The sequence below is a fragment of the Rhinoraja longicauda genome, chromosome 2 (assembly GCF_053455715.1).
Source record: "Rhinoraja longicauda isolate Sanriku21f chromosome 2, sRhiLon1.1, whole genome shotgun sequence".
Lineage (NCBI taxonomy): Eukaryota > Metazoa > Chordata > Chondrichthyes > Rajiformes > Arhynchobatidae > Rhinoraja > Rhinoraja longicauda.
The window spans coordinates 84,783,373-84,805,843 of NC_135954.1; the positions used below are offsets into that span (position 1 = coordinate 84,783,373).

The 22,471-nt window shown below is 43.8% G+C and overlaps 1 protein-coding gene across 1 annotated transcript in view; it reads right to left on the bottom strand.

The window, feature by feature from the left end:
• The window catches only part of glcci1a (glucocorticoid induced 1a), a 178,636-nt gene that overhangs the window by 94,574 nt on the left and 61,591 nt on the right, over positions 1-22,471 (bottom strand). The window contains exon 3 of the mRNA XM_078422152.1: positions 11,661-11,750. Coding sequence (XP_078278278.1) covers positions 11,661-11,750 — 90 coding nt within the window. The remainder of the gene's footprint in view (positions 1-11,660; positions 11,751-22,471) is intronic.

A 22,471-nucleotide genomic window follows, 5' to 3' on the forward strand; every position in this document is an offset into this window, starting at 1 on the left:
CTGATGTATGCAGTACTCATTCGAACATATTTCTTTGCTATCTATGACTCCATGAACTTATCAACTGCAAACTTGATTAAACATACTACTAGGGTTGCCAATTGTCCCGTATTAGCCGGGACATCCCGTATTTTGAGCTAAATTAATAAATAATAATGAAATAAATAAATAAATAGGCTTGTCCCACAAGGGAGTGCCCTTGTCCCGTTTTAGGCCCGGGGAGTGCTGTGGGCACTGTAGGAAAAAAACTGCAGATGCTGGTTAAAATCAAAGGTACACAATCCACACAAAATGGAGTAACAGCATCTCGGGAGAGAATGAATGGGTGACATATCGGGTCGAGACCCTTCATCAGACTGAAGATTTTTTTTTGGAACTAAAATACTTTATTTCTGAGTGTTGTTTTGCACAAGCCAACCTTACCCTTCCCTCCCCACCGTCTCGCATCCCCACCACAGTCCCGACTGGGATTAAACGGCCCCTGCAGAGCCCTTGAGGTAGCCGGTGTGCCAGTCCACGTTGAGGTGCAGTTTCTTGATCTCACCGTACTCGGCAAGCATGTTGTGGATGTCCTCCTCGGTGGCTTCTTGTAGACCCCGGTTACATACAGGATCCACCCCTCCTCCGAGCATTGAGGGCCTGGCTCGTCGCCGTCTTGCTCCACAGAATCGTAGTCTTCTCGCAGCCTGGATCGAGTGCCTTCCTCTGAGCCAAATCCTCGCCCCTTCCTCTTCTTCGTCTTCTCCTTCAGTTTGTGGATACTTTCGTCGCCCTCATCGTCCATGGCGAAGGCCTTGCCGCCCGCCTCATGGAGGTCCAGCAGAAGACGGCTGACGTTTTGGGACGGGACCCTTTTTCAGGCTGAGAAAGGGTCTCGACCTGAAACGTTACCCATTCCTTCTCTCCTGAGATGCTGCCCGACCCGCTGAGTTATTCCAGCATTTTGTGTCTACCTCCGGACAGTGTAGGCCCCGAGGCCTGGGCGCCGCCTGACAGTGGTTGTGTAGCAACCTGCCTCCTGACCCGGGCGGCCACCATTGGTGGAGCGGGAGCATGTGGCCGCTGGCTGTGTGAGGTCACATGGGGTGCGGGGTGGTGACATCACCTTGTCCCGTATTTGAGAGTGAGGAAGTTGGCAACCCTACATACTAGCTACATTCACATCCAAGTCATTGCAGCCCTGCAGTACACCACTTGTTACAAACCTCCAAGTAAAAAACATTCATCCACCATTACCCTCTGCTTGCTACCACACAGTCAATTTAGGAAAGAGGTTCATCAACATGCCTCGGTTCCCGTGTGTTTTAACCTTCTTAACCAGCCGACCATGCAGGACCTTATTAAATTCCACGTAGAAACATCTACCACCCTCCCTTCATCCCCTTCTTACCTCCTGAAAATACAGTTTGGAGAGACGATCACCTTTGCACAAAACCATGCTGACTCCTCTTAGTCATCCCTGCTATTCCAAGTGAACACAAATCATGTCCCATGCATCCAATGCTAAAAATACTTCTGCCTGAATTTCCCTCCGAGCACCTGGTTTCTTTGGTGTTGTGCAAAGGATTTTTTAGTTCTGTGGTAGGCAAACAAAGGCGAATTGCAAATCCCTTAGGTGGCAGAAATCTGGAGCTTACCAGAGTTAAAATGCCAGAAGGGAAACCTGCCACTCAATTCCATCACCTTCAATTTTAAACCATAGGTAATGATCACACCTGTACAAAGCCAGCAGGGTTCACTTCAAATATGATCACGTCCTGGCCAGCTGAGAAAGAGCTTCTACATTCCCAAGAGTTACTTTGGCGCAGCGGTAGAGTGCTGCCTTACAGCACCAGAGACCAGGGTTCAATCCTGACCATGGGTGCCGTCTGTACGGATTTTGTACTTTCTCCCTGTGACCTGCGTGGGTTTTCTTTAGGTACTCCTGTTTCCTCCCACCCTCCAAAGACGTACAGGTTTGTAGGTAATTGGCTTTGGTAAAATTGTCAATTGTCCCTAGAGTGTAGGATACTGTTAGTGTGCGGGGATCGCGGGTCTGTGCGGATTTGGTGGGCCAAAGGGTCTGTTTCCGCTCTGTATCTCAAAACTATGTTGCTGTTTGTGAAAGAATCGGCAGAAGCAGTCCCTCCGGTTAAACTTACTTCCTTGCTTTGTAAGGCGAGTTAATCCAGGGGCAATCCCCTGGTCATGCAAGTGCAGGCTTCCCCAGCATAGTCTTTGTACCCTGGCCTCCGCACTTCAATTTACCAACCTCCCTAATAGCTTTTGCTTTACATTTTTCAAGACAGGCCTGTGATTTGCTAGATTTATTGGCCACCTTTAAGATCCTGGCTACTCGAGTCCACCAGCGGCACATTAATCAAGACCACCTGTTGAAAATCAGCTAATCCACTTCCACGCACCAACAGGCTTCCCAGGATGCTTTCCCAAACAGCTATTAAAAGTTTCCCCTGCTAATCTTAACCAGTTGTATTCAAATTCCAGCTTTCTTACACTCCTGCAATTCATGGTCCTCCCTTTCTTTTTAAACTGGTGCTGAACTCATTCCAGTTGAAAATCCAGCAGCATTCTGGGAGGATGAACACTTGTGAAGGGACTGGGGAAAGCTTGGTGTGGCAAGCACAGCTGAAGAGAGGCCAGATAATTAGATGTGGGTCTGGATGGGTCAGGGGAAGGGGGATATGCGGAAAATGTGGCAAAAAAAATGACATCATGGTGGCAAGGTGCAGGATGTTTTCCTTCCACTACATTGTCGCTAGCATCCCGTGGAAGCCCATTAGGTTGCTCAATGTATTTCCCAGCACCTTTCATAGCTGATAGGTGCAAGTAGAGTTTATCACATGCACGTACCATGAGGTACAGGCGGAAGTACAGGTACAATGAAAATCTTGCCTATAGCAGCATCACAGGCACAGACTCAGACAAACACACAAAAGCAAATCACACATAAAATTGCACAAAAGACAGTAAAAAGGGAAAAGACTGCCAATAAACAATGCATTCATTGCAATACACAAAAAAAACCAAGTCCATGGTAGCGCAAGGTTCACAGTATTCCATTGTTGAGGTAGAATTAGGTATTGTTATTGGTTTATTATTGACAAGCTTTTATCCTGTCAAATCATGTTATACACAAGTATAGTCAAGTCGTATATAAGTACCACAGGTAGTGCAGAAAAAAATTCCAGAGTGCAGAATTTTGTGCTGCAGCATTATAGCAATACAGTTACAGAGGAAAAAGTCCAAGGTCCACAATAAATTAGGTTGGAAGATCACGACTACATCCCAAGCTCATGGGAGGACCATTCAGTAGTCTGATAACAGCAGGGAAGAAGCTGCTACTGAAACTCCTGGCATGTGCTTTCAAGTTTTTGTATGCTCCATCCAATGTGAGGTAGAGAAAGTATGACCAAGGTGAATAATATCCTTGACATCTGCAGTTATTTTCTTATACTACTGGTTGCTCCACTGCGATTTCTCTTCGAGGTATGTCCACTTTGAAGAAGTTCTCCTCCTCTCTTCGACGAGAGTTTAGCAACATGCTCTCTCGCTGCTCCCCCTCTGTGCAGTCTGAAGAAGGGTCTCGACCCGAAACGTCACCCATTCCTTCTCTCCCGAGATGCTGCCTGACCTGCTGAGTTACTCCAGCATTTTGTGAATAAATATCCTTGACTATGTTGGCTACATTCTTCAGTGCAGATGAAGTTGATGGTGGAAAGCCTGGTCAGAGCTACATTCACAGCTCTCTGCAATCTCTTGGGGCCTTGGAAAGAGCAGTTGCTGTGATGCATTTTGATAGGATGCTTTCAATTGTGCATCTGTAGATGTTGGTAAGTGTTGATGTAGACATGCCAAACGTCCTTAGTGTTCTGAGGAAGTAGAGGTATTAGTATGCTTTCTTGGCTGTAGCAATGTGGTTGGTCCAGGACACATAATCAGCGATACCGAGAAACTTGAAAAGCTCTCGGCCGTCTCTGCTTTGGCATCATTGATGCTGATTGGGGTGCGTACTCCACCTCGATCCTGAAGTCAATAGCTAGCTGCTGACATTAAGGGAGGGGTTGCTGTCTTGACACCAAGTTACAAAGTTCTCCATCTTCTTCCTGTACTTCCTACAATCCCCTCATTGTTCGAGGTCCGGTCCAATAAAATGGTGTCATCTGCAAACTTGTTCGTGGGATTAGAGCAGAATTTGGCCACATAGTTGTGAGCATATAGGAAATATAGTAATGGCGCTGAGGATTATCGTGGAGAATGTTGTTACCTTTCCTCATTGATTGTAGTCAATGGGTCAAAAAGGCATGGATCCAGTGGCCAGGGGTGGGAGGGGGGCAGGATGCTCACTTCTGCATTTAGGATTATGGAGATGAATTTGGTTGGGATTATAGTGTTGAAGGCAGAGCTATAATTGATAAACAGGAGACTGAGTGCAGGGTCAGGCCGATGGTGTACGCTGTGGACCTGTTGCGACAAGAGGCAAACTGCGACGGCTTAAGGCTTTCTGGGAAACTGGAGTTAATGAAGCACTTCATGAAGGTGGATATCAGAGCCACTGGACAATCGTCATTAAGGCACAACCTTGATGACAGTGTTCATTAATCAGGTGCAAACCTCAAAAGAACAGGGAGAGGGTTGTGCAGAGAGGTTGGTTCAAGAATCTGATAGTTGCAGGAAAGTAGCTGCTCATATGTGGCTTCAGGCTTTTGTCTGATGTTTGCAGCGAGAAGAGGGCATTGCCCAGACGATGGGATCCTTGATGATACAGATCGCTTGAGACAGCATCTCATGTTGATGCCTTTGATGGTGAGGAGGGCTGTGGCCGTGATGCCTGCCATGGCATTTCCAACCCACAGGAACACAAGAAGCTGCACGATCTGCAGCTCATGTTCTTGTGTGCTGGAATTGCTATACCAGGTCATGATGCAACCAGTCAGGATACTTTCTACAGTACATCTGCAGAAGTTTGTTAGAATATATGATAACATGGTACCATTAGACCTCCAGGACTAGAAGTCATAGCCTCAGAATTAAAGGACGTTCATTTAGGAAGAAGATAAGGAATTTCTTTAGTCAGAGGTTCGTGCATCTGTGGAAATCTTTGCCACAGAAGGCTGTGGAGGCCAAGTCAATTGATATTTTTAAAGCAGAGATAGATAGATTCTTGATTAGTATGGGTGTCAGGGGTTATGGGAAGAAGGCAAGAGAATGGGGTTAGGAGGGAGAGATAGATCAGCCATGACTGAATGGGCCGATGGGCCAAAAGGCCTAATTCTGCTCCTATTACTTATGACATTATGCCAAAACTCTTTGAATTTCAAAGAAAGTAGAGATGTTAGTGGACCTTCTTTGTGATTACATCAATGTGCTGGGCCCAGGACAGTCATCCACAATGTTAGCACCCAGTAATATGAAGCTACTAACTCTCTCTGCCGCCAACCCATCGATGAAAATTTGCGCACGGACTCCAGACTTCCTGTTTCTGAATTCAACGATTAGTTCCTTGGTCTTGCTGATATTGAGCCAGTGGTGGTTGTTGCAGCACAAGTCAACCAGGTTTTCTAGCTCTCTCCTGATTAGAAGACAGAAGCAGAAGGCTCTGCCAGCCCCATGTTCAACATAACTTCCTTTGGTTCTACCTTTATTAGACATTGGGGATGAGGCCGGCTCCAAACATCAACTAATCATTACAGATTCACTGAATGGTCACAGCAACAAACAAAAAGGTCATTGGGCACATTATGGGTTCTATATTGACTCCATACAAGACCAATCCCACACCTCCCTAAAGGCTTGCAAATTATTTTCCATTTACTGAACCAGCTCCTTTCCAATGATGTAATTGAATCTCCCTCCACTGCTATGCCTTGCAGTATAAACCACACCTTAACCAGACTTTACTCATGGCTCTGACTTTTTTTGTTAACCATCTCCATTCTATATTTCCTTGTTCTTAATGCTTTGACAATAGCAACATTTCTATACCTTTCATAGTATCCAATCCCTTTGCAAACTCCTGTGTTCAAAGGAAAACACTGCAGCTTCTCCAGACTATCCTCTGGACTCTGCCAGATTTTTTCTTGTATAAATCCGCACAAAGAAGGGGAACTGAAGGTGAGAGAAGTCCTGTTAAATTATATATCTCCATTCTTCTGAGTGAGGGACAGGTTCTTGATATGAGCCATGTACTGGCGGATTCACACTGGGGATACATTCTCTCTCATGCACAAACCCACTTCCACCTCCCTTCTCCAATGAGATCATTTGAAACCATCTGCAGAAACACAGTGATATTGAATGGATATTATCAAATTCGCTTTATCCTTGGAATATTGTTACCATTTCCTTGGCATTTTAATGCATATGACAACTGAATCTCCTACTTCCACCCCTTGCAGTTCTTGGTGATTAGAATTCTCGGAAAAAAAAGGCATAAACGCGATGTCCCAATGGGGAACATTTGTGTTGTGTCTTGAGCAGCAGGGTCGAAAAAGCAAATTCCAAAAACTGGAAGATAATTTGCTTAAATGCATCATGAATTCCCAAAGTACAACTTGAAAATAAATAACAATAATAATCTATTCTAAATTCTGATATCTCTCTGCTGCATACATTGTGGGAATAAGATGAGATCATTTGAAAAACAGATCTAATATAGTCAGTAAACAGTTGTGACATGTTTACAAATCAGCAACACTTCAAAAATTAAGGTGACATCATACACGAGTAAAACTCAATTGGCAAGAACAATTCAATTCCCAGGTGTATTGTCGGGAAGCAAAGAATAAAATCTCACACAGTCAGAAGAGATCATTGTAATGGCTTGCCTTTCAGGGCTTTCCCATTGGGACCATTCAGAGAATCATATCTTCCATCACCACCACTAATTAACTCCACTGGTCTCACATATTTTCCTCAGGAGTTCTAAGGCACTGCAAAATGGAAGACAGCTATCCAACAGCATTCAAACCCGAATCAATGTGGATAATGAGAATCACCATTGACGAACATTCATAATTAAAACACATCGATACCTGTTCTTCACACCTTCATAAGAGCAGCTACAATTCGGTTCCTCAAAAACAAAATAAAGCAGCATTATGTAACATCAAGAAAGTGCTTCCTAATTAACTGTACTGCTGCAGAAGCACAACAGGGGACCATGGAGGTGCATCCACAGGTGATGGGATCAGTGCAGAGGAGCGACATTAACCAGTGGACTGTTTCCCATCTGTCCTGAAAATGAAGCCCAGCATATAGGTTCATAAGATCCAGGAGCAGTATATGGGCCTCCACCTCAATGCCAAGAAGACGGGGTACATGGCATTCAACGGTGGTGACCATGAGCCTCTTAAGACCAGTGGTGGTGCATCTTTCAAGAAAGTGGAGGAATTCAAGTACCTGGAGCGAGGATGCAGAGCTCGGAGAATGACATCAAGGTCTGGAAAGTGCTCGCATGGAAAGCTCTCAATAACATTGGGGAAAATCTGGATGTCTCGGATGTCTAAGGGTCTCAAACTAAGATTCTTCCATGCAACTGTAGAGACAATATTATTGTACGGGTGTGAGGCATGGACTCTCACTCAAGCACTGTCCAAGTCTCTCAATGGTATCTACACCCAAATGCTCAGAAAAGTTCAAAATGTCAGTTGGAGGGACCACACCACCAACGTCCAGCTCTATGGGAAGATTCCACCTCTGATCAAGAAGATCAGGTCGAGAAAGGCGAGGCTCGCTGGTCACTGCCATCGCCATCCAGAAAATAAGACAGCTATCCAACAGCATTCAAACCCGAATCAATGTGGATAATGAGAATCACCATTGCCGAACATTCATAGTTAAAACACATCGATACCTGTTGGTGCTGGCTCGAAGGGCCGAATGGCCTACTCCTGCACCTATTGTCTAATACCAGCAAACAAGGTTGTGCTGTGGGAACCCACCCAGGGAAGACGGAACCCGGGTCGACCAAACAAGACGATGCTGAAGACGTTGATGGAAGACGCATATGTTGAGACAAAAGAGGAGCTTGCCAGCTGTATGGAGAACAGAGATGTGCGGTGCGTCCGTTACCGTCGGAAACCAGCACCATTGCGTTGCTTTTTTTTTTACGTGGAAGTGAGAACACCTCTGCCGAGGGAAGGAACAATAGAGGACCTGGCGTGGGGGGGCCGCCGTGAGGGGGGGGGGGGGGGAGAACAAAGAGGGAACTGGCGAAGATACTGTGTATACTTTGTAACTTTGTCAGCACCCCTATGCGGCGACTATTGCGTACCTTGGGTATGCAAGCAAATAACTTTACTATGACTTGTCACATGTGACAATAAAGTATTCATTCATTCATACACTAATCCCTGCAACACTCCACTGGTCACAGCTCCTAATTAGATATGCAAAGATTCTACAGCTACACTTTGACTCCTTCCTCCAATCCAATTTTCATCCATTTTGTTAGCTCACCTTGGATTCATCCTAGCCTAACATGTGGATCTTTGCTAAAGGCCTTGCTAAGGTCTACATATACAACATTCACTGCCCTGCTTTATCAATCCTCTTCGTGACCTCTTAAAAAAAAATCCGATTTGTGAGTCAAAAAGCCATGCTGACCATCTCTAATCAGCCTAGAAACATATAAAATTATTAAGGGATTGGACACATTAGATGCAGGAAACATGTTCCCGATGTTGGGGGAGTCCAGGACCAGGGGCCACAGTTTAAGAATAAGGGGTAGGCCATTTAGAACTGAGATGAGGAAAAGCTTTTTCATACAGAGAGTTGTGAATTTGTGGAATTCTCTGCCTCAGAAGGCAGTGGAGGCCGATTCACTGGGTGCATTCAAAAGAGAGTTAGATAGAGCTCTTACACCCAGCGGAATCAATGGGGTATGGGGAGAAGGCTGGACCTGGTTTCTAATTGTGGATGATCAGCCATGATCACATTGAATAGCGGTGATGGCTCGAGTGGCCAAATGGCCTACTCCTGCACCTATTGTCTATTTATCGATGTATCTATGTGCCTACCCAAATGTTGATAGTTCCAAGAATCGCCACCAAAAGCTTTTCACTGACATCAGGCTCAATGGCCTGTAGTTCCCTGTCTTGTCCTTGCTGCCCTTCCTAAACAATGGCAAAACATTCCGGAACTTGACCCAAGCTTAAAAATGATGCAAATATTTCTGCAAGGGCCTCTGCAATTTCCTCCCTAGCTTCCCACAAGGAATGCACTGGTCAGGCCAGGGAGATTTATCCGCCTTACTGCATTTTAAAACTGCCAATACCTCCTCTTTGGTAATTCGGATACGATCTATGACATCACAACTCCTTTGCTTCCATTTTGTTTTTAGCTTCCATGATCTTCTCCTCGATAAAAATGGATGAGAAGCCCCCATCTCTTCTGGCTCTACACTTTCAACAGAGGACATTATTGAGATTTCAGAGGATAAGGGGTTCTTTACCTTTCAATTATTCTTGAAGATGCTGAAGCACATCAATAAGCCTGCAACACATTCCAGGCGTGCACTACTATCTAGGAAAAGAATAATTACTTACAAGTGGAAATAAATTAGTTGTTATGCAATTATGTTTCCTGACTATCTTAAATCTCCCAAACTGAAATAATCAAAGGGCATGTACTGGCTTGTGTAACTTTGCATGGTCACACATATCTACAGTTCCAAAACAAATAGATCTCTCTCTCTTTAATGCTTGCAGAGTTAAGGTCCTTTCAGCAAGCAATCATTTCAACAGCTCTCGTCCGATTGTCCCTACTCAAGTATTGTGAGAACCAAGAGCCAGATGTGGTTGAAGCAAGAACTCTATTGAAAATGATGTTTGATTTGAACCAAATAGTTTTATTCGTATAACTGTTTGCTTTAGTTACTACCTCTATGCACTTGATGTGAAGCTCTAGTGATTTGTGCATCATGATAAATTGACCCTAATCTCTTCCAATTGTTTCCAGCATTGATCCATACGGGAGATGAGTGTATTCATTTGGTGCTGACTGGCTCATAAAATGCTGGATACACTTAGCAGATACCGCACCATTTGTGGAAATTGAAACAGTGACTTGTTTCAAGTCAAAGACCCTTCGTTAGAACCAGGACCATGAAACGGTTTCAGCTTGAAATGTCAACAGTTTCCCTTTCCAAGTATGCTGCCTGACCTGCTAAGTGTTTACATTTTTATGATGAATGAAAGCTGAAATAACTGAATAACTTATGTTCTTTTATGTTCTTTTATAGTTTTGAATGTCCTTTTAGAGTTTCAAATAGAATCTATTTCAAAATATTAAAAAGTGGGGAACCATGCATTTACAGGCCCAACCTGCTTCAATACTGGAACATCTGTCTAATAGCCACCGATGTTGATTCTTCGAGATAAGCTGTGTAAAAAGTTCTCAGTCTTGTCCTTATAACTTACCTCAGCGATGGACTCCCTCCATCACCACTCATCCACTTAACCAAAGATCTGGAAAACCTAAATGCTTCCATCCATTGATCCCAGTCCCAACAAAATTAACAAACTATCAGCCCACTGGTAACATCCTCTTGACTGATTCACAAGGGCTGACCTCAACTTTCTGGCTACTGATGTTCCCAATCTCTTGATGCCTCAAAATTTCATTTTGCAACAATGCGTTAAAAAATTCCAAATACTTAAAGTCAATTGGACCATTATTCACTTTTAAAACTAAGTTTGTTGTGCATCTCTATTCGTCCCTTTACTTTCCCAGTGACAGTAGAGCATCACCTGGAATACCATCAGGGATTCAGCCCATCAATGGCTATTGGGCAGATGGTTCAGGAGTTAAATTACCCATTTTAATGCATGTTTTTGAAGATCTGCTCTACACAAGTCACTTTCTAATGGAAGGAAACGAATTCTAACCATTGGGAGCTATTGAAAGATGTGCACACATGGTGCAAGTCTCTAATCAGCTTGGGTGAGGTCATCGGTACCTGAAACCTTATCTATTTTGGGACTTCCTATTGCAACGAAGTGTCCATCTAGAATTCAGCTTCTGGGGAATGCTAACATATTTAACCAAGAGTGGTAAATAACAAGGCATTTAAAATGTTGCTAATCCTGCTTGAAGCTTTAGGATAACCTCCTTCTTCTCCATTATCTCAGTGACATCTAACAAACTACCATTTCATGTTCACAAGCACTGCAATAAAGTACCATAAAATAATACATTAGTTCTATCCTTAGTCAGCCTGATAAATTTCAATTCCTTATTTAACCAAATATTGATTCAAATCCACCCACTAAGAACAGACCAGGGAAATTAGCCAAGTTTGCCAATGCTGAGCTGCCTTTGCCTGAAAGTCCTTGTATTTGAGATGTAGAATAGGATGAGAATCAATGGAGACATAGCCCAATCAAAAAGCGTATCAACACGCTTTGATCAAGCTCTAATTCAAATAATTTAACCCGACAAGGTAACCAATTCATGCAAAGTTGCAATAAACTGCCTTCTGTGCTGATCATAAGTAACAACTTTGGAATAAAGATTTCAACCTTCTTTGACCAACTATTCTTATTTATAACATCCTAACATTTTAAGAATCTTTTTTTTAAAAAGCACAGATGTATTTTTTAAACCAGCTGTGAAGATACATTGTCTGGCTTTAAATCAATGGTGGTTTTGAACTGTATTACCTCTTTCAGCTGATCGGCACTTCCCCACGAAGCAGAGCGCTGATGTGTGGTTTTCTTTTCTGTTCCTTCATCTGACCAGAAGTTGGGAGTCTGAAAGGCAAGAACAAAACCTTATTTTAAAAGGAGTTCAGCTCACCACCAGCTGGGATGCTCTCATCAATACAGATCTCACGTTGGTGCCCACGGGAATGTCTGAATGATTAGTGATGAAGCCACAACTTCCATTTCCTAAACAACGTTTAGAATTACATTAATACATATGTGAACCCAGGAAGGATACATCACGTGTGTCCAAATTAGGTATTTCTTGTAAAATCAGAGTTAACTTTTAAACTTCCTCTTAATGTACAGAGTGTGTAGGAAGGAACTGCAGATGCTGGTTTAAACCGAAGATAGACTCAAAAAGCTGGAGTAACTCAGCAGACAAGCAGCATCTCTGGAGAGAAGGAATGGGTAATATTTCGGGTCGAGACCTTTCTTGTACAGACACTCCATCAATCACAAACTGAACTCGCCAGATTGACAGGGTACCTGGCATTAAATTAACATTATTAGTTAGTCTTCCGAACTAAACCAAATTTTGAAGTTTAAAGATTGTGATGTTTTTTAAAGCATGTACAAAACATACATTCGTCAACACAAAGGCACTGGTAACCACATCAAAAAATGGTGGGATGGAGTAGAAATTGCAATAAGATGGTAATTATATAATTTGTCTCTAATAAATTCAAATTCAATAATGAGCAAATGTATAGTTCCTGATGTGTTTTCCTCTTCAAAAGGACCACACAGTCACTCTCTAATATTTAATGTAAGCTTAAATCTATCTCCTAGGGAGGGAGGGGGAGAGGGAGGTAGGGGGGAGGATAAGGGGGGTTGAGGGGGATGGAGTGGGGGGGAGAGGAAGTGGGGAGAGGAAGGGGGGTGGGGGGGTGGAGGGAGGGGGGGGAGGGAGGGGGGTGGAGGGAGGGGGGTGGAGGGAGGGGGGGTGGAGGGAGGGGGGGGTGGAGGGAGGGGGGGGTGGAGGGAGGGGGGGGTGGAGGGAGGGGGGGTGGAGGGAGGGGGGTGGAGGGAGGGGGGTGGAGGGAGGGGGGTGGAGAGAGGGGGGTGGAGGGAGGGGGGGTGGAGGGAGGGGGGGTGGAGGGAGGGGGGGTGGAGGGAGGGGGGGTGGAGGGAGGGGGGGTGGAGGGAGGGGGGGTGGAGGGAGGGGGGGTGGAGGGAGGGGGGGTGGAGGGAGGGGGGGGTGGAGGGAGGGGGGGTGGAGGGAGGGGGGGTGGAGGGAGGGGGGGTGGAGGGAGGAAGGGGGAGTGGGGATTGGGGAGGAGGGAGTGGGGGAGGAGAGGGTGCTGCACCAATGCAGGAGAGGTTTGGGCCCAATGGGTCCACTTGCTCTATTACCTTCTAAAAGACAAAATGTTTCGGGAAGGTACTGCAGATGCTAGTTTAAACCAAAACATAGACACAAAAAGCTGGAGTAACTCAGCAGGACATGCAGCATCTCTGGAGAGAAGGAATGGTTGACGTTTCGGGTCGAGACTGGTTAGGGATAAAGGAAACGAGAGATATAGACGTTGATGTGGAGAGATAAAGAACAATGAATGAAAGATATGCAAAAAAGTAACGATGATAAAGGAAATAGGCCATTATTAGCTGTTTGTAGTGTGAAGATGAGAAGGAAGTGTGACTAGGGTGGGGGAGGGATAGAGAGAGAGATAGCCTCATAAGAAAATAACTGCAGATGCTGGTACAAATCGATTTATTCACAAAATGCTGGAGTAACTCAGCAGGTCAGGCAGCATCTCGGGAGAGAAGGAATGGGTGACGTTTCGGGTCAAGACCCTTCTTCAGCCTCACTCTGACAATGGAGGAGACCGAGGACAGAAAGGTCTGTGTGGGAATGAGAAGGAGAATTCACGTGTTTAGCAACCGAGGCATTGTTCTAGTAAACCATCTCTGCACCCTTTCCAACGCCTCCACATCCTTCCTGTAATGGGGCGATCAAAACTGCACACAATACTCCAAATGCACCTAAACCAAAGTAGTATAAAGCTATATAATCCTTTAAATGATCCATGACCCTCAAAGGCCATAATCCTCTCCTGTACACACCCCAGTTTGGACAATTCTCTTCGAAGGATGAAAGAATATAAAAACTCTTCTCTCACACAAATCTTATTTGGTCATGCCAATCCACAGCCTCTAACCAAAATTATAGTTGGCATGTTGTGTTGCGATTTGTTAACAGGCTTCTGCAGGCACTGAGGCAATTCTGGGTTCTGCTATTTTGGTCAGACGTGGAGAAATCCCCAGGGCTATTGGCCTTCCATTAAAGAGACAGGTAGTTAAGCCACATTTCTGATGATGTACAAGTTGTGCCCTCAGGTCTCAAGTGATTGAAACCTGTACTAAATATACTGATAATGCTGCAATCCAGAACAATATATTAATGAGCTCCACATTGCCCTTTCACATATGGTGTGCACATGAAAAGGCTGGTTATGAATGGCTAGCATTTATAGGTCCGGCCCAAAACATTTTTTGGAACATTCCAGCAACCAGCTTTGCATCACTAATGAAATCTATCTTCTCCCCCAGTTATACAAAATATACACCAGAGAAACAGTTCCACTCGGGTGAACTGGTCCATGCTCAAATTTAGCTCCACATGAATCTCCTAGCCTTTCCCATTTAAGCCCAAGACCGTATCATCCTGTTACTTCCTCCCTTGTGTGCTCATCCAGTTGCAACTTAACTGGACTCAATACTTATTGTAAGAACGAGTTCCACATGCGGCTAAAGAATTCTCTCCCGATTTTCTTATTGGATTCACATTTATGGCCCCTGGTTTTGGTTTCCTGCCTGATTAAAAACATCTTCTTGTCACATTATCCATCCTCCTGATAATCTTAAAGACATTTTAGGTCACTCCTCACTCACTCTTCCTTTCAATAGAAAACGGCTCCAGCCTGTTTAATCTTACCACAGTAGTTATAACCCGTCAGTTCCAGTATCAACATTGCAAATCTTTATAACATTTTCCATTCCGTGCTTATGTGTAAGACACATGTTTGACCAGAACTGTGCTCAGTATTCTAAGTACAAACAAAGTACAGCTTCATACATCTTTTGCACAACTTCGAAAGACAACAGACAGGGGTTCAGGATAGGCAGAGGTAGTTCTTCATGTAGAAACTAACAAAGCTCAGCAATTATTTGCCCTAGTTTCTTCAAATATATTTCCAAGCAATAATGTGCTTATTGATGATCATTTTGGGTTCCACTAGGCTCACTTGGCTCCAGATCTGGGCAATTATTCTCATTTCAACTGTCGTATTGAAGACCTGTGCTCCAGATCTAACTGCATTAACAGACAAAATGGTCATAGTAGAGCTACAAAATAAACTGGTCAATGTAAATCACAGGGAAATTCTGTAGTATTGGAATACCTACCAAACATGAAGGAAGATAGTTGTAGTCATTGGAGGCCAATCATTTCCACTCCGCAACAGCAGCACAAGAACTGCTCAGGGAATGTCTTTGAAACCAGCCGAGGTACAAAAGGAACCAGACCCCAGAGATTTCCTGCTTTTCAATCAAATCTTGCGTAGTCTATGTGTATGAACAAATTGCAGATGCTGATTTTAAATCGAATATTGACACAAAATGCTGGAGTAGCACAGCATCTCAGGAGAGAAGGTATGGGTGATATTTTGGGTTGAGACCCTTCTTCAGACTTATGTCAGGGGAGTGGAAGGTACATAGATAAAGAAGTGTATAGATAAGGAAGTGCAACGTGTGAAAACAGGACAAAGGGAATGGAGATCAAGGAGAATGTAGAATAGATCATTGTTAGTTCGGAGAAGGTAACAACAAACCAAACAGAGATAAAATGTAGTCGGAGACAGTAAGAGTGATCGGAGAACTGGGAAGGGATGGAGAGAGAGGGAAAGCAAGGGATACGATGTCCTGACTCAATATATCTGCCTTTTTGCATAAAGTTTTGTTTTCATAAAAGTACCATATATGTAAAATAATAACTATCCTTGTACATAATTTTACATTGGATTAAATAATCGAGTTTACAGTTCCAGATTTAGACTATGCACGCTTGTAACTTTTTTTTTTTTTGATTGGTGATTTTTGCCATGTTCATTTTGGCCCCATCCTGACACAATTGCCGTGCTGGTTGACTTATCCCAATTACAACAAACCATAGTATAAAGACCAATAGATGGTCTCTCAACAAGTGTTAAGTGCAATGAATGACGTGCTGCTCATCCATTGCTGATTGCAAATTCAGGCCACAGTCCCGAAACAAGAAACTAAAATCATCGTAATCCTCCTTCATATTACGTCATCATAGAGAGTCACAGATTCATACAGGTGGAAACAGGCCCTTCGCCCCAACTTGCTCCATCTACCCATGTCCCACCTGCCTGCATTTGGCCCATATCCCTCCAAACCTATCCTATCCACGATCTGTCTAAATGCTTCTTAATCGTTGCGATAGTACCTGCCTCAACTACCTCCTCCGTCAGCTCGTTCCATACACCCACCATCCTTTCTGTTAAAAAGTTAGCCCTCAGGTTCCTATTGAATCTTTCCCCCCTCAACTTAAAACTATGTCCTCTGGTTCTTGATCCTCCTACTGCGTGTTTACCCGATTTATTCCTCTCATGATTTTGTATACCTCTAAGATCACCCCTCATCCTTCTGTGCTCCAAGGAATAGAGTCCCAGCCTACTCAACCTCTCCCAATAGCTTAGACCATCGAGTCCTGGCAACACCCTCAAATCTTTTCTGTACCCTTTCCAGCTTGACATCTTTCCTATAACTTGGTGCCTAGAACTGAACACAATACTCTAAATTTGGCCTCACCAACATCTAATATAACTGCAACATGGCCTCCCAAATTCTATACTCAATACTCAGATGAAGATGAAGGCCAATGTGCCAAGCCTTTTTCAATGTCACTTTCAATGAACTATGTACCTGCACTCCTAGATCGCTCTGCTCTACAACACTCCCTAGAACCCTACCAATCTCAATGTAGGTACTGCTCATGTTAGACTTCCCAAAACGCAACACCTCACATTTCTCTGTATTAAATTCCATCAACCATTCCTCAGTCCACCTGCCTAACCTATTAAGATTCTGTTGCAATTTTGACAACCAGATGTGCAAAGTAAAACAATCAGAAAATAGAAATGAAGAGTAAAAAAATCAAATATTTAACTCTTGTATGTACCAACAAAGGAACAATGAAATTCTTATTTACAGCAGCGTGACAGGCCTGCAAACATAATACACATAGATAATATAAACACAAAAATAATAAATTCATAACCACAATATTAGTTTTTAAAACCATAGCCCTTAGTACAACCTACAAATAGTTCAAAGTTGAGGTTAGTTTTGTATAGTGATCAATAGCTTGATGGTTGCTGGGAAAAATCGATTCTTGAATGTGGTAGTCAGAGTTTTCAGACTTCTAAGCATGCAAGTGTGAAATCAGTGCGTAGCCAGGGTGATGTGGGTCTTTAACTGCCTCTGAGACAACACATCCGATAGATCCCCCCGATGGTGGGGACGTTACCTTCCATTTCTGAGCTTTTGAATTGGAGAGCCAGGCTATGATGTAACTAGCATGCAGGAAGCATGCAGGTACAGCAGGCAGTGAAGAAAGCCAATGGAATGTTGGCCTTCGTAACAAGAGGAGTTGAGTATAGGAGCAAAGAGGTCCTTCTACAGTTGTACCGGGCCCTGGTGAGACCGCACCTGGAGTACTGTGTGCAGTTTTGGTCTCCAAATTTGAGGAAGGATATTCTTGCTATTGAGGGCGTGCAGCGTAGGTTCACTAGGTTGATTCCCGGAATGGCGGGACTGTCGTATGTTGAAAGGCTGGAGCAATTAGGCTTGTATACACTGGAATTTAGAAGGATGAGGGGGGATCTTATTGAAACGTATAAGATAATTAGGGGATTGGACACATTAGAGGCAGGAAACATGTTCCCAATGTTGGGGGAGTCCAGAACAAGGGGCCACAGTTTAAGAATAAGGGGTAGGCCATTTAGAACGGAGATGAGGAAGAACTTTTTCAGTCAGAGAGTGGTGAAGGTGTGGAATTCTCTGCCTCAGAAGGCAGTGGAGGCCAGTTCGTTGGATGCTTTCAAGAGAGAGCTGGATAGAGCTCTTAAGGATAGCGGAGTGAGGGGGTATGGGGAGAAGGCAGGAACGGGGTACTGATTGAGAGTGATCAGCCATGATCGCATTGAATGGCGGTGCTGGCTCGAAGGGCTGAATGGCCTACTCCTGCACCTATTGTCTATTGTCTAGTCAGTAAGCTCTCTACCGTACTCCTCTAGAAGTTCATGATCGTATTTGTCGACAACTAATCTTCCCAGGAAGTAGAGGCGTTGATGGGCTTTCTTTATGACTGCATCAAGTTACTGGGCCCAGCATAAATGCTCAGAGAGATACACGCCCAGGAACTTGAATCTGTGCCAGTCCATCGATGGAGACAGGTTTGTGGAACCTCAGCTTTCCTTTGTAATGTCAACAATTAACTCCTTGTTCTTTGCTGACAATAGGAGCTGTATAGTTGTTCTGGCACCTATCACATTTTCAATCTGATTTATACTCTGACATTTTGTGTAAATACCCCTACACGTAGTTCAGGTTATTCATGGAAATTATTGAAAATAACAATGAAGCAGATCTCGCGTTCAAAAAGGAAAACAATGTCCTTGACACGGCTGCTAGTCCTGTGAACCAGGAAGTATGTATAGGCTTCAGCCATCAACTCCAGTGACTTTTGGCTTGCTTAACTAGTTCAATAGGAAACTTAAAATTTGCATGATGTCGATTTAATAGTTTGGCTATATGTAATATAAGAAAATAACTGCAGATGCTGGTACAAATCGAAGGTATTTATTCACAAAATTCACAAAATGCTGGAGTAACTCAGCAGGTCAGGCAGCATCTCGGGAGAGAAGGAATGCCATTCCTTCTCTCCCGAGAGCTGCCTGACCTGCTGAGTTACTCCAGCATTTTGTGAATTAATAGTTTAGCTATGGTGCCTCTGCAAATTTGTCAAAGGATCACCATCTCTAACTAGGATCCATGAAAAATAGGACATTATCAATCCCCAAAGCTGGATGTCATAGACTACTGCTTTCCTCTCTTAGGAAGGGTGATCCAAAATTGCATTAAACTACCAAAGAAAAAGTACACCGATAAAAGATAAATTGGAAACAAAGTTAATAACCAAGCATAAAACAAAAGTTAAGGGACTGACCGACTCGTGACCTTTTTAAATAGTCTTAAAGTTACACTGGAAGATCTCCACAAGATTTGGCCAAAAACAAATACACAGATCAGCAAATATAAAGTGCAAAGGCCATTGTATCCTATAGAAGTACCACAGGAGTAAGGCAATGTAGGTACCCCTGTAAACAAATCACTGAAAGCTAGAGAACTGATTCAGAAAGTAACCAGGTATGCGAATGGAATGCCAGCATATTATCTCAATCTGAGCATCGAGGAAGTTCTGCTTCAGTTGTGAAAAGCCATGGCTGGCCTCCAATATGAATAAGTTCTGAGCACAATACCTCAGGAAGGAAAGGGGAATTCAGGTTCATCTGTCATGAAGCAGAAAGGTAATCCCACTGCCTTATAAATCATTGATGCAAACACATTCACAACATAGTTTTTGTTCTGGCCACCACAAGGTTGTTGAAAAAGATCATGAGGAGGGAAACCAGAACATTTTAAGGGGCAGCAGTATGACATTTATCCAGGAATGGACATATGCAACATCATCACCACAAACAGTATTTTTTTACATTAAGAAACTCAAGTCGTTTCTAACCTTGAGATCGCTTGCAACAGCTGTGCAACGATACCCAGGCCAACACTCCATTGTAAGTTTTCAGATAATTTCTTTAAATTTTTCTGCAAGAAATACTAACTGAAAATGTTCGATCCTGGCCACAACAGGTATCAAGGTGTAGGCACTCACCCTCAAATAGCAGTTCATGGAGCTACTATGAGGGCACTTTCATAGCAAGGTTGACAGAAGAGTCTAGCAACAGAGAGTGAGTACAAATCCAACGCAATCAGAGAAGTGAAACGCTAATGGAAGAACATCTCACCTGTATAGCTTATAACCCAACTACATGAACACTGAATTTTCCAATTTCAGGCATTCCACATCCCTGATGTTCCTCTCCAACCCCACTCGCCTATCCACCTAGTTTTCTTCTCCCTGTGTGTATCTGCCCCATCCCCTCTTCCCAACTGGTTCCCTATCCCCTCCCTACCTGATTTCATCCATCATCTAACGCCCTTCCATCCCTACTCCCTACAGCCCCATCTCCCACAGTTATACTGCTAGCAATTTTACCTCTTACCTCAGTTCTGTTGCAGGATCTTGACTTGAAATGTCAATTTGTACCTTATTTCCTCTACAGATGCCGCCTAACCTCGAGTTCTTCCTGAGTTCTGCATTTTGTTTCCAGATTCTGCAGTATCTCTGTGGTCAGCCCACCTTTCATACTTCCTTGGGTGCTTCATCCCAAGGGGGTTATCAGCAGTTCTAATGCTTAAATCTATTCCCGTAAATAATAATAATAATAATGCATTTTATTTATATAGCGCTTTTCATATACTCAAAGACGCTTTACAGAGATTTAGAGAACATAGGGAAATGAATAAATAGATAAATAAGTAAATGAACAGAGAAAGGAGACAGAAGGTGAGGTGAGATGACCTTCAGTGGTTGAAGGCAGTACTGAACAGGTGAGACTTCAGCGATGTTTTGAATGTGGTGAGTGTGGAGGAGTCTCTAACGGTTTGGGGTAGTGAGTTCCATAGGGTGGGAGCAGCGATGGAGAAAGCCCTGTCCCCCCAGGATCTGAGTTTGGTCCGGATGTGGGGGATAGGAGATTGGCAGCAGCAGAGCGGAGGGTGCAGGTGGGAGTGTGCCTGTGGAGGAGGTCGGTTAGGTAGGATGGGGCCAGGTTATGGAGGGCTTTGTAGGTTATGAGGAGGATTTTGTACTGGATTCTCTGGGGGATGGGGAGCCAGTGGAGTTTGTAAAGGACGGGGGTGATATGGTCACGGATCGGGGTGTGGGTGAGTAGACGGGCAGCGGAGTTTTGAATGTATTGAAGTTTACTGATGATTTTTGAGGGTGCGCCATAGAGGAGGCTGTTGCAGTAGTCCAGACGGGAGGTGATGAAGGTGTGGATGAGGGTTTCTGCAGCTGTGGAGGAGAGGGATGGACGGAGACGGGCAATGTTTTTGAGGTGGAAGAAGGCTGTCTTTGTGATGTGTTTGATGTGTTTGTCGAAGGAGAGGGTTTGATCAAAGATGATTCCAAGATTCCGGATGTGAGGGGAGGTGGATACTGGGAGACCATCAATGTTGAGGATGAAGTTTTGGGTGGATTTGGTGAGCGTTTTTGGACCAATGATGATGATTTCAGATTTGTTGCAATTGAGTTTGAGGAAATTTGATTTCCTCAATGTAGTGTATCCAGCCCAAACTAGACTTTAGCGATGATCATATTTTACATAAGCCACCAGCCCCACTGCTTCATCTCACCTTACGAGGATATTCTTCCATCCCTTTCTCCTTTGTGGACCAGCTCCCCCTTAAAATGTGCCTTCACCTTTATTACTGTCTGCACATGTGCGATCCAAATTCTAACTTCGCTAAGATATTTTCCTTCAAATTACTATCTGCGATCACCATACTTATGGACAAAAGGTTTGATTGCCCGATGCAAAATGTAGAAAATAAAACATTGATTAATAGTGGTAGGGTGAACAGTGTGAATACACAGTGAAGGATGAGCGCGAGTGAAGGAAATTCATCTTTGAAGACAGTAGCACAAGGTTTTTTTTATTGATAATGGAATAGTTCCACATTCCTCTTCCAAAATCTAACTGATTGCATCCTTGCAGCATTTTCTTTTTCTTGCCAGCAGTCTTAGACAAGCAGGTCTTTGAATGTTAGACGTTATTTGAGAAGGTGGGCCAGCAGGTGATTCACAGCAGCAGCCAGTCAGCGGAGCACAGATATGCCACCACCTACCCAGGAGGTGCTGAGGAAATGTTTGCACATTTCTGTGAACATGAGCACATGAGCTGCGAAGTCAAAACCTCATTAGGAGAGGGTGTTGACGGTGCACCGCATCTGAATTAGGTCGAACTGCAAGAAGATGCAGCAAACTGACAATTGCAGATCTGTAGCTTTTACATGGAACAAAAGCCAGACATCTTGTGGCAGTCACCAGAGTGAATGGTAGCTTCACTGGAATCTGTGACAATGAACCAACCAAGTATCAGCTAGCAGGACTTCCAATGAAACACAGGCTCCTAGCAATAGAAAAATACTCGCATTCCTGCATATATATAAAGTTTAAACTATGGACTTTACTTTCACACTAGGGGGTAAAACACTTGCCTAAATGAGTCCAGCTCCAACAACACACAAGCTCACTGTTATCAGGGGAAAATAACCTATGCAATTGATACACTATCCACAGCCCTAAAGATTCATCCGCTCCACGACTAACACACAGTGACTGCAGTGTTTACCATCGACAAAATGCGCAACACTGACTTGCCCATGTTACAAAATCAACCAGAGAACAAGGGCAGTCACACATTATCCTGACTTGGACATGTTTGGCTGCTCCATCGTCGTCGCTGGCCATTATGAGGGTGTCTACAGCAGATGTCCACAGTTGTTCAAGATGGTAGGTCATTACCACTTTAAAGACAATTAGAGTTGGGCAATCAAAG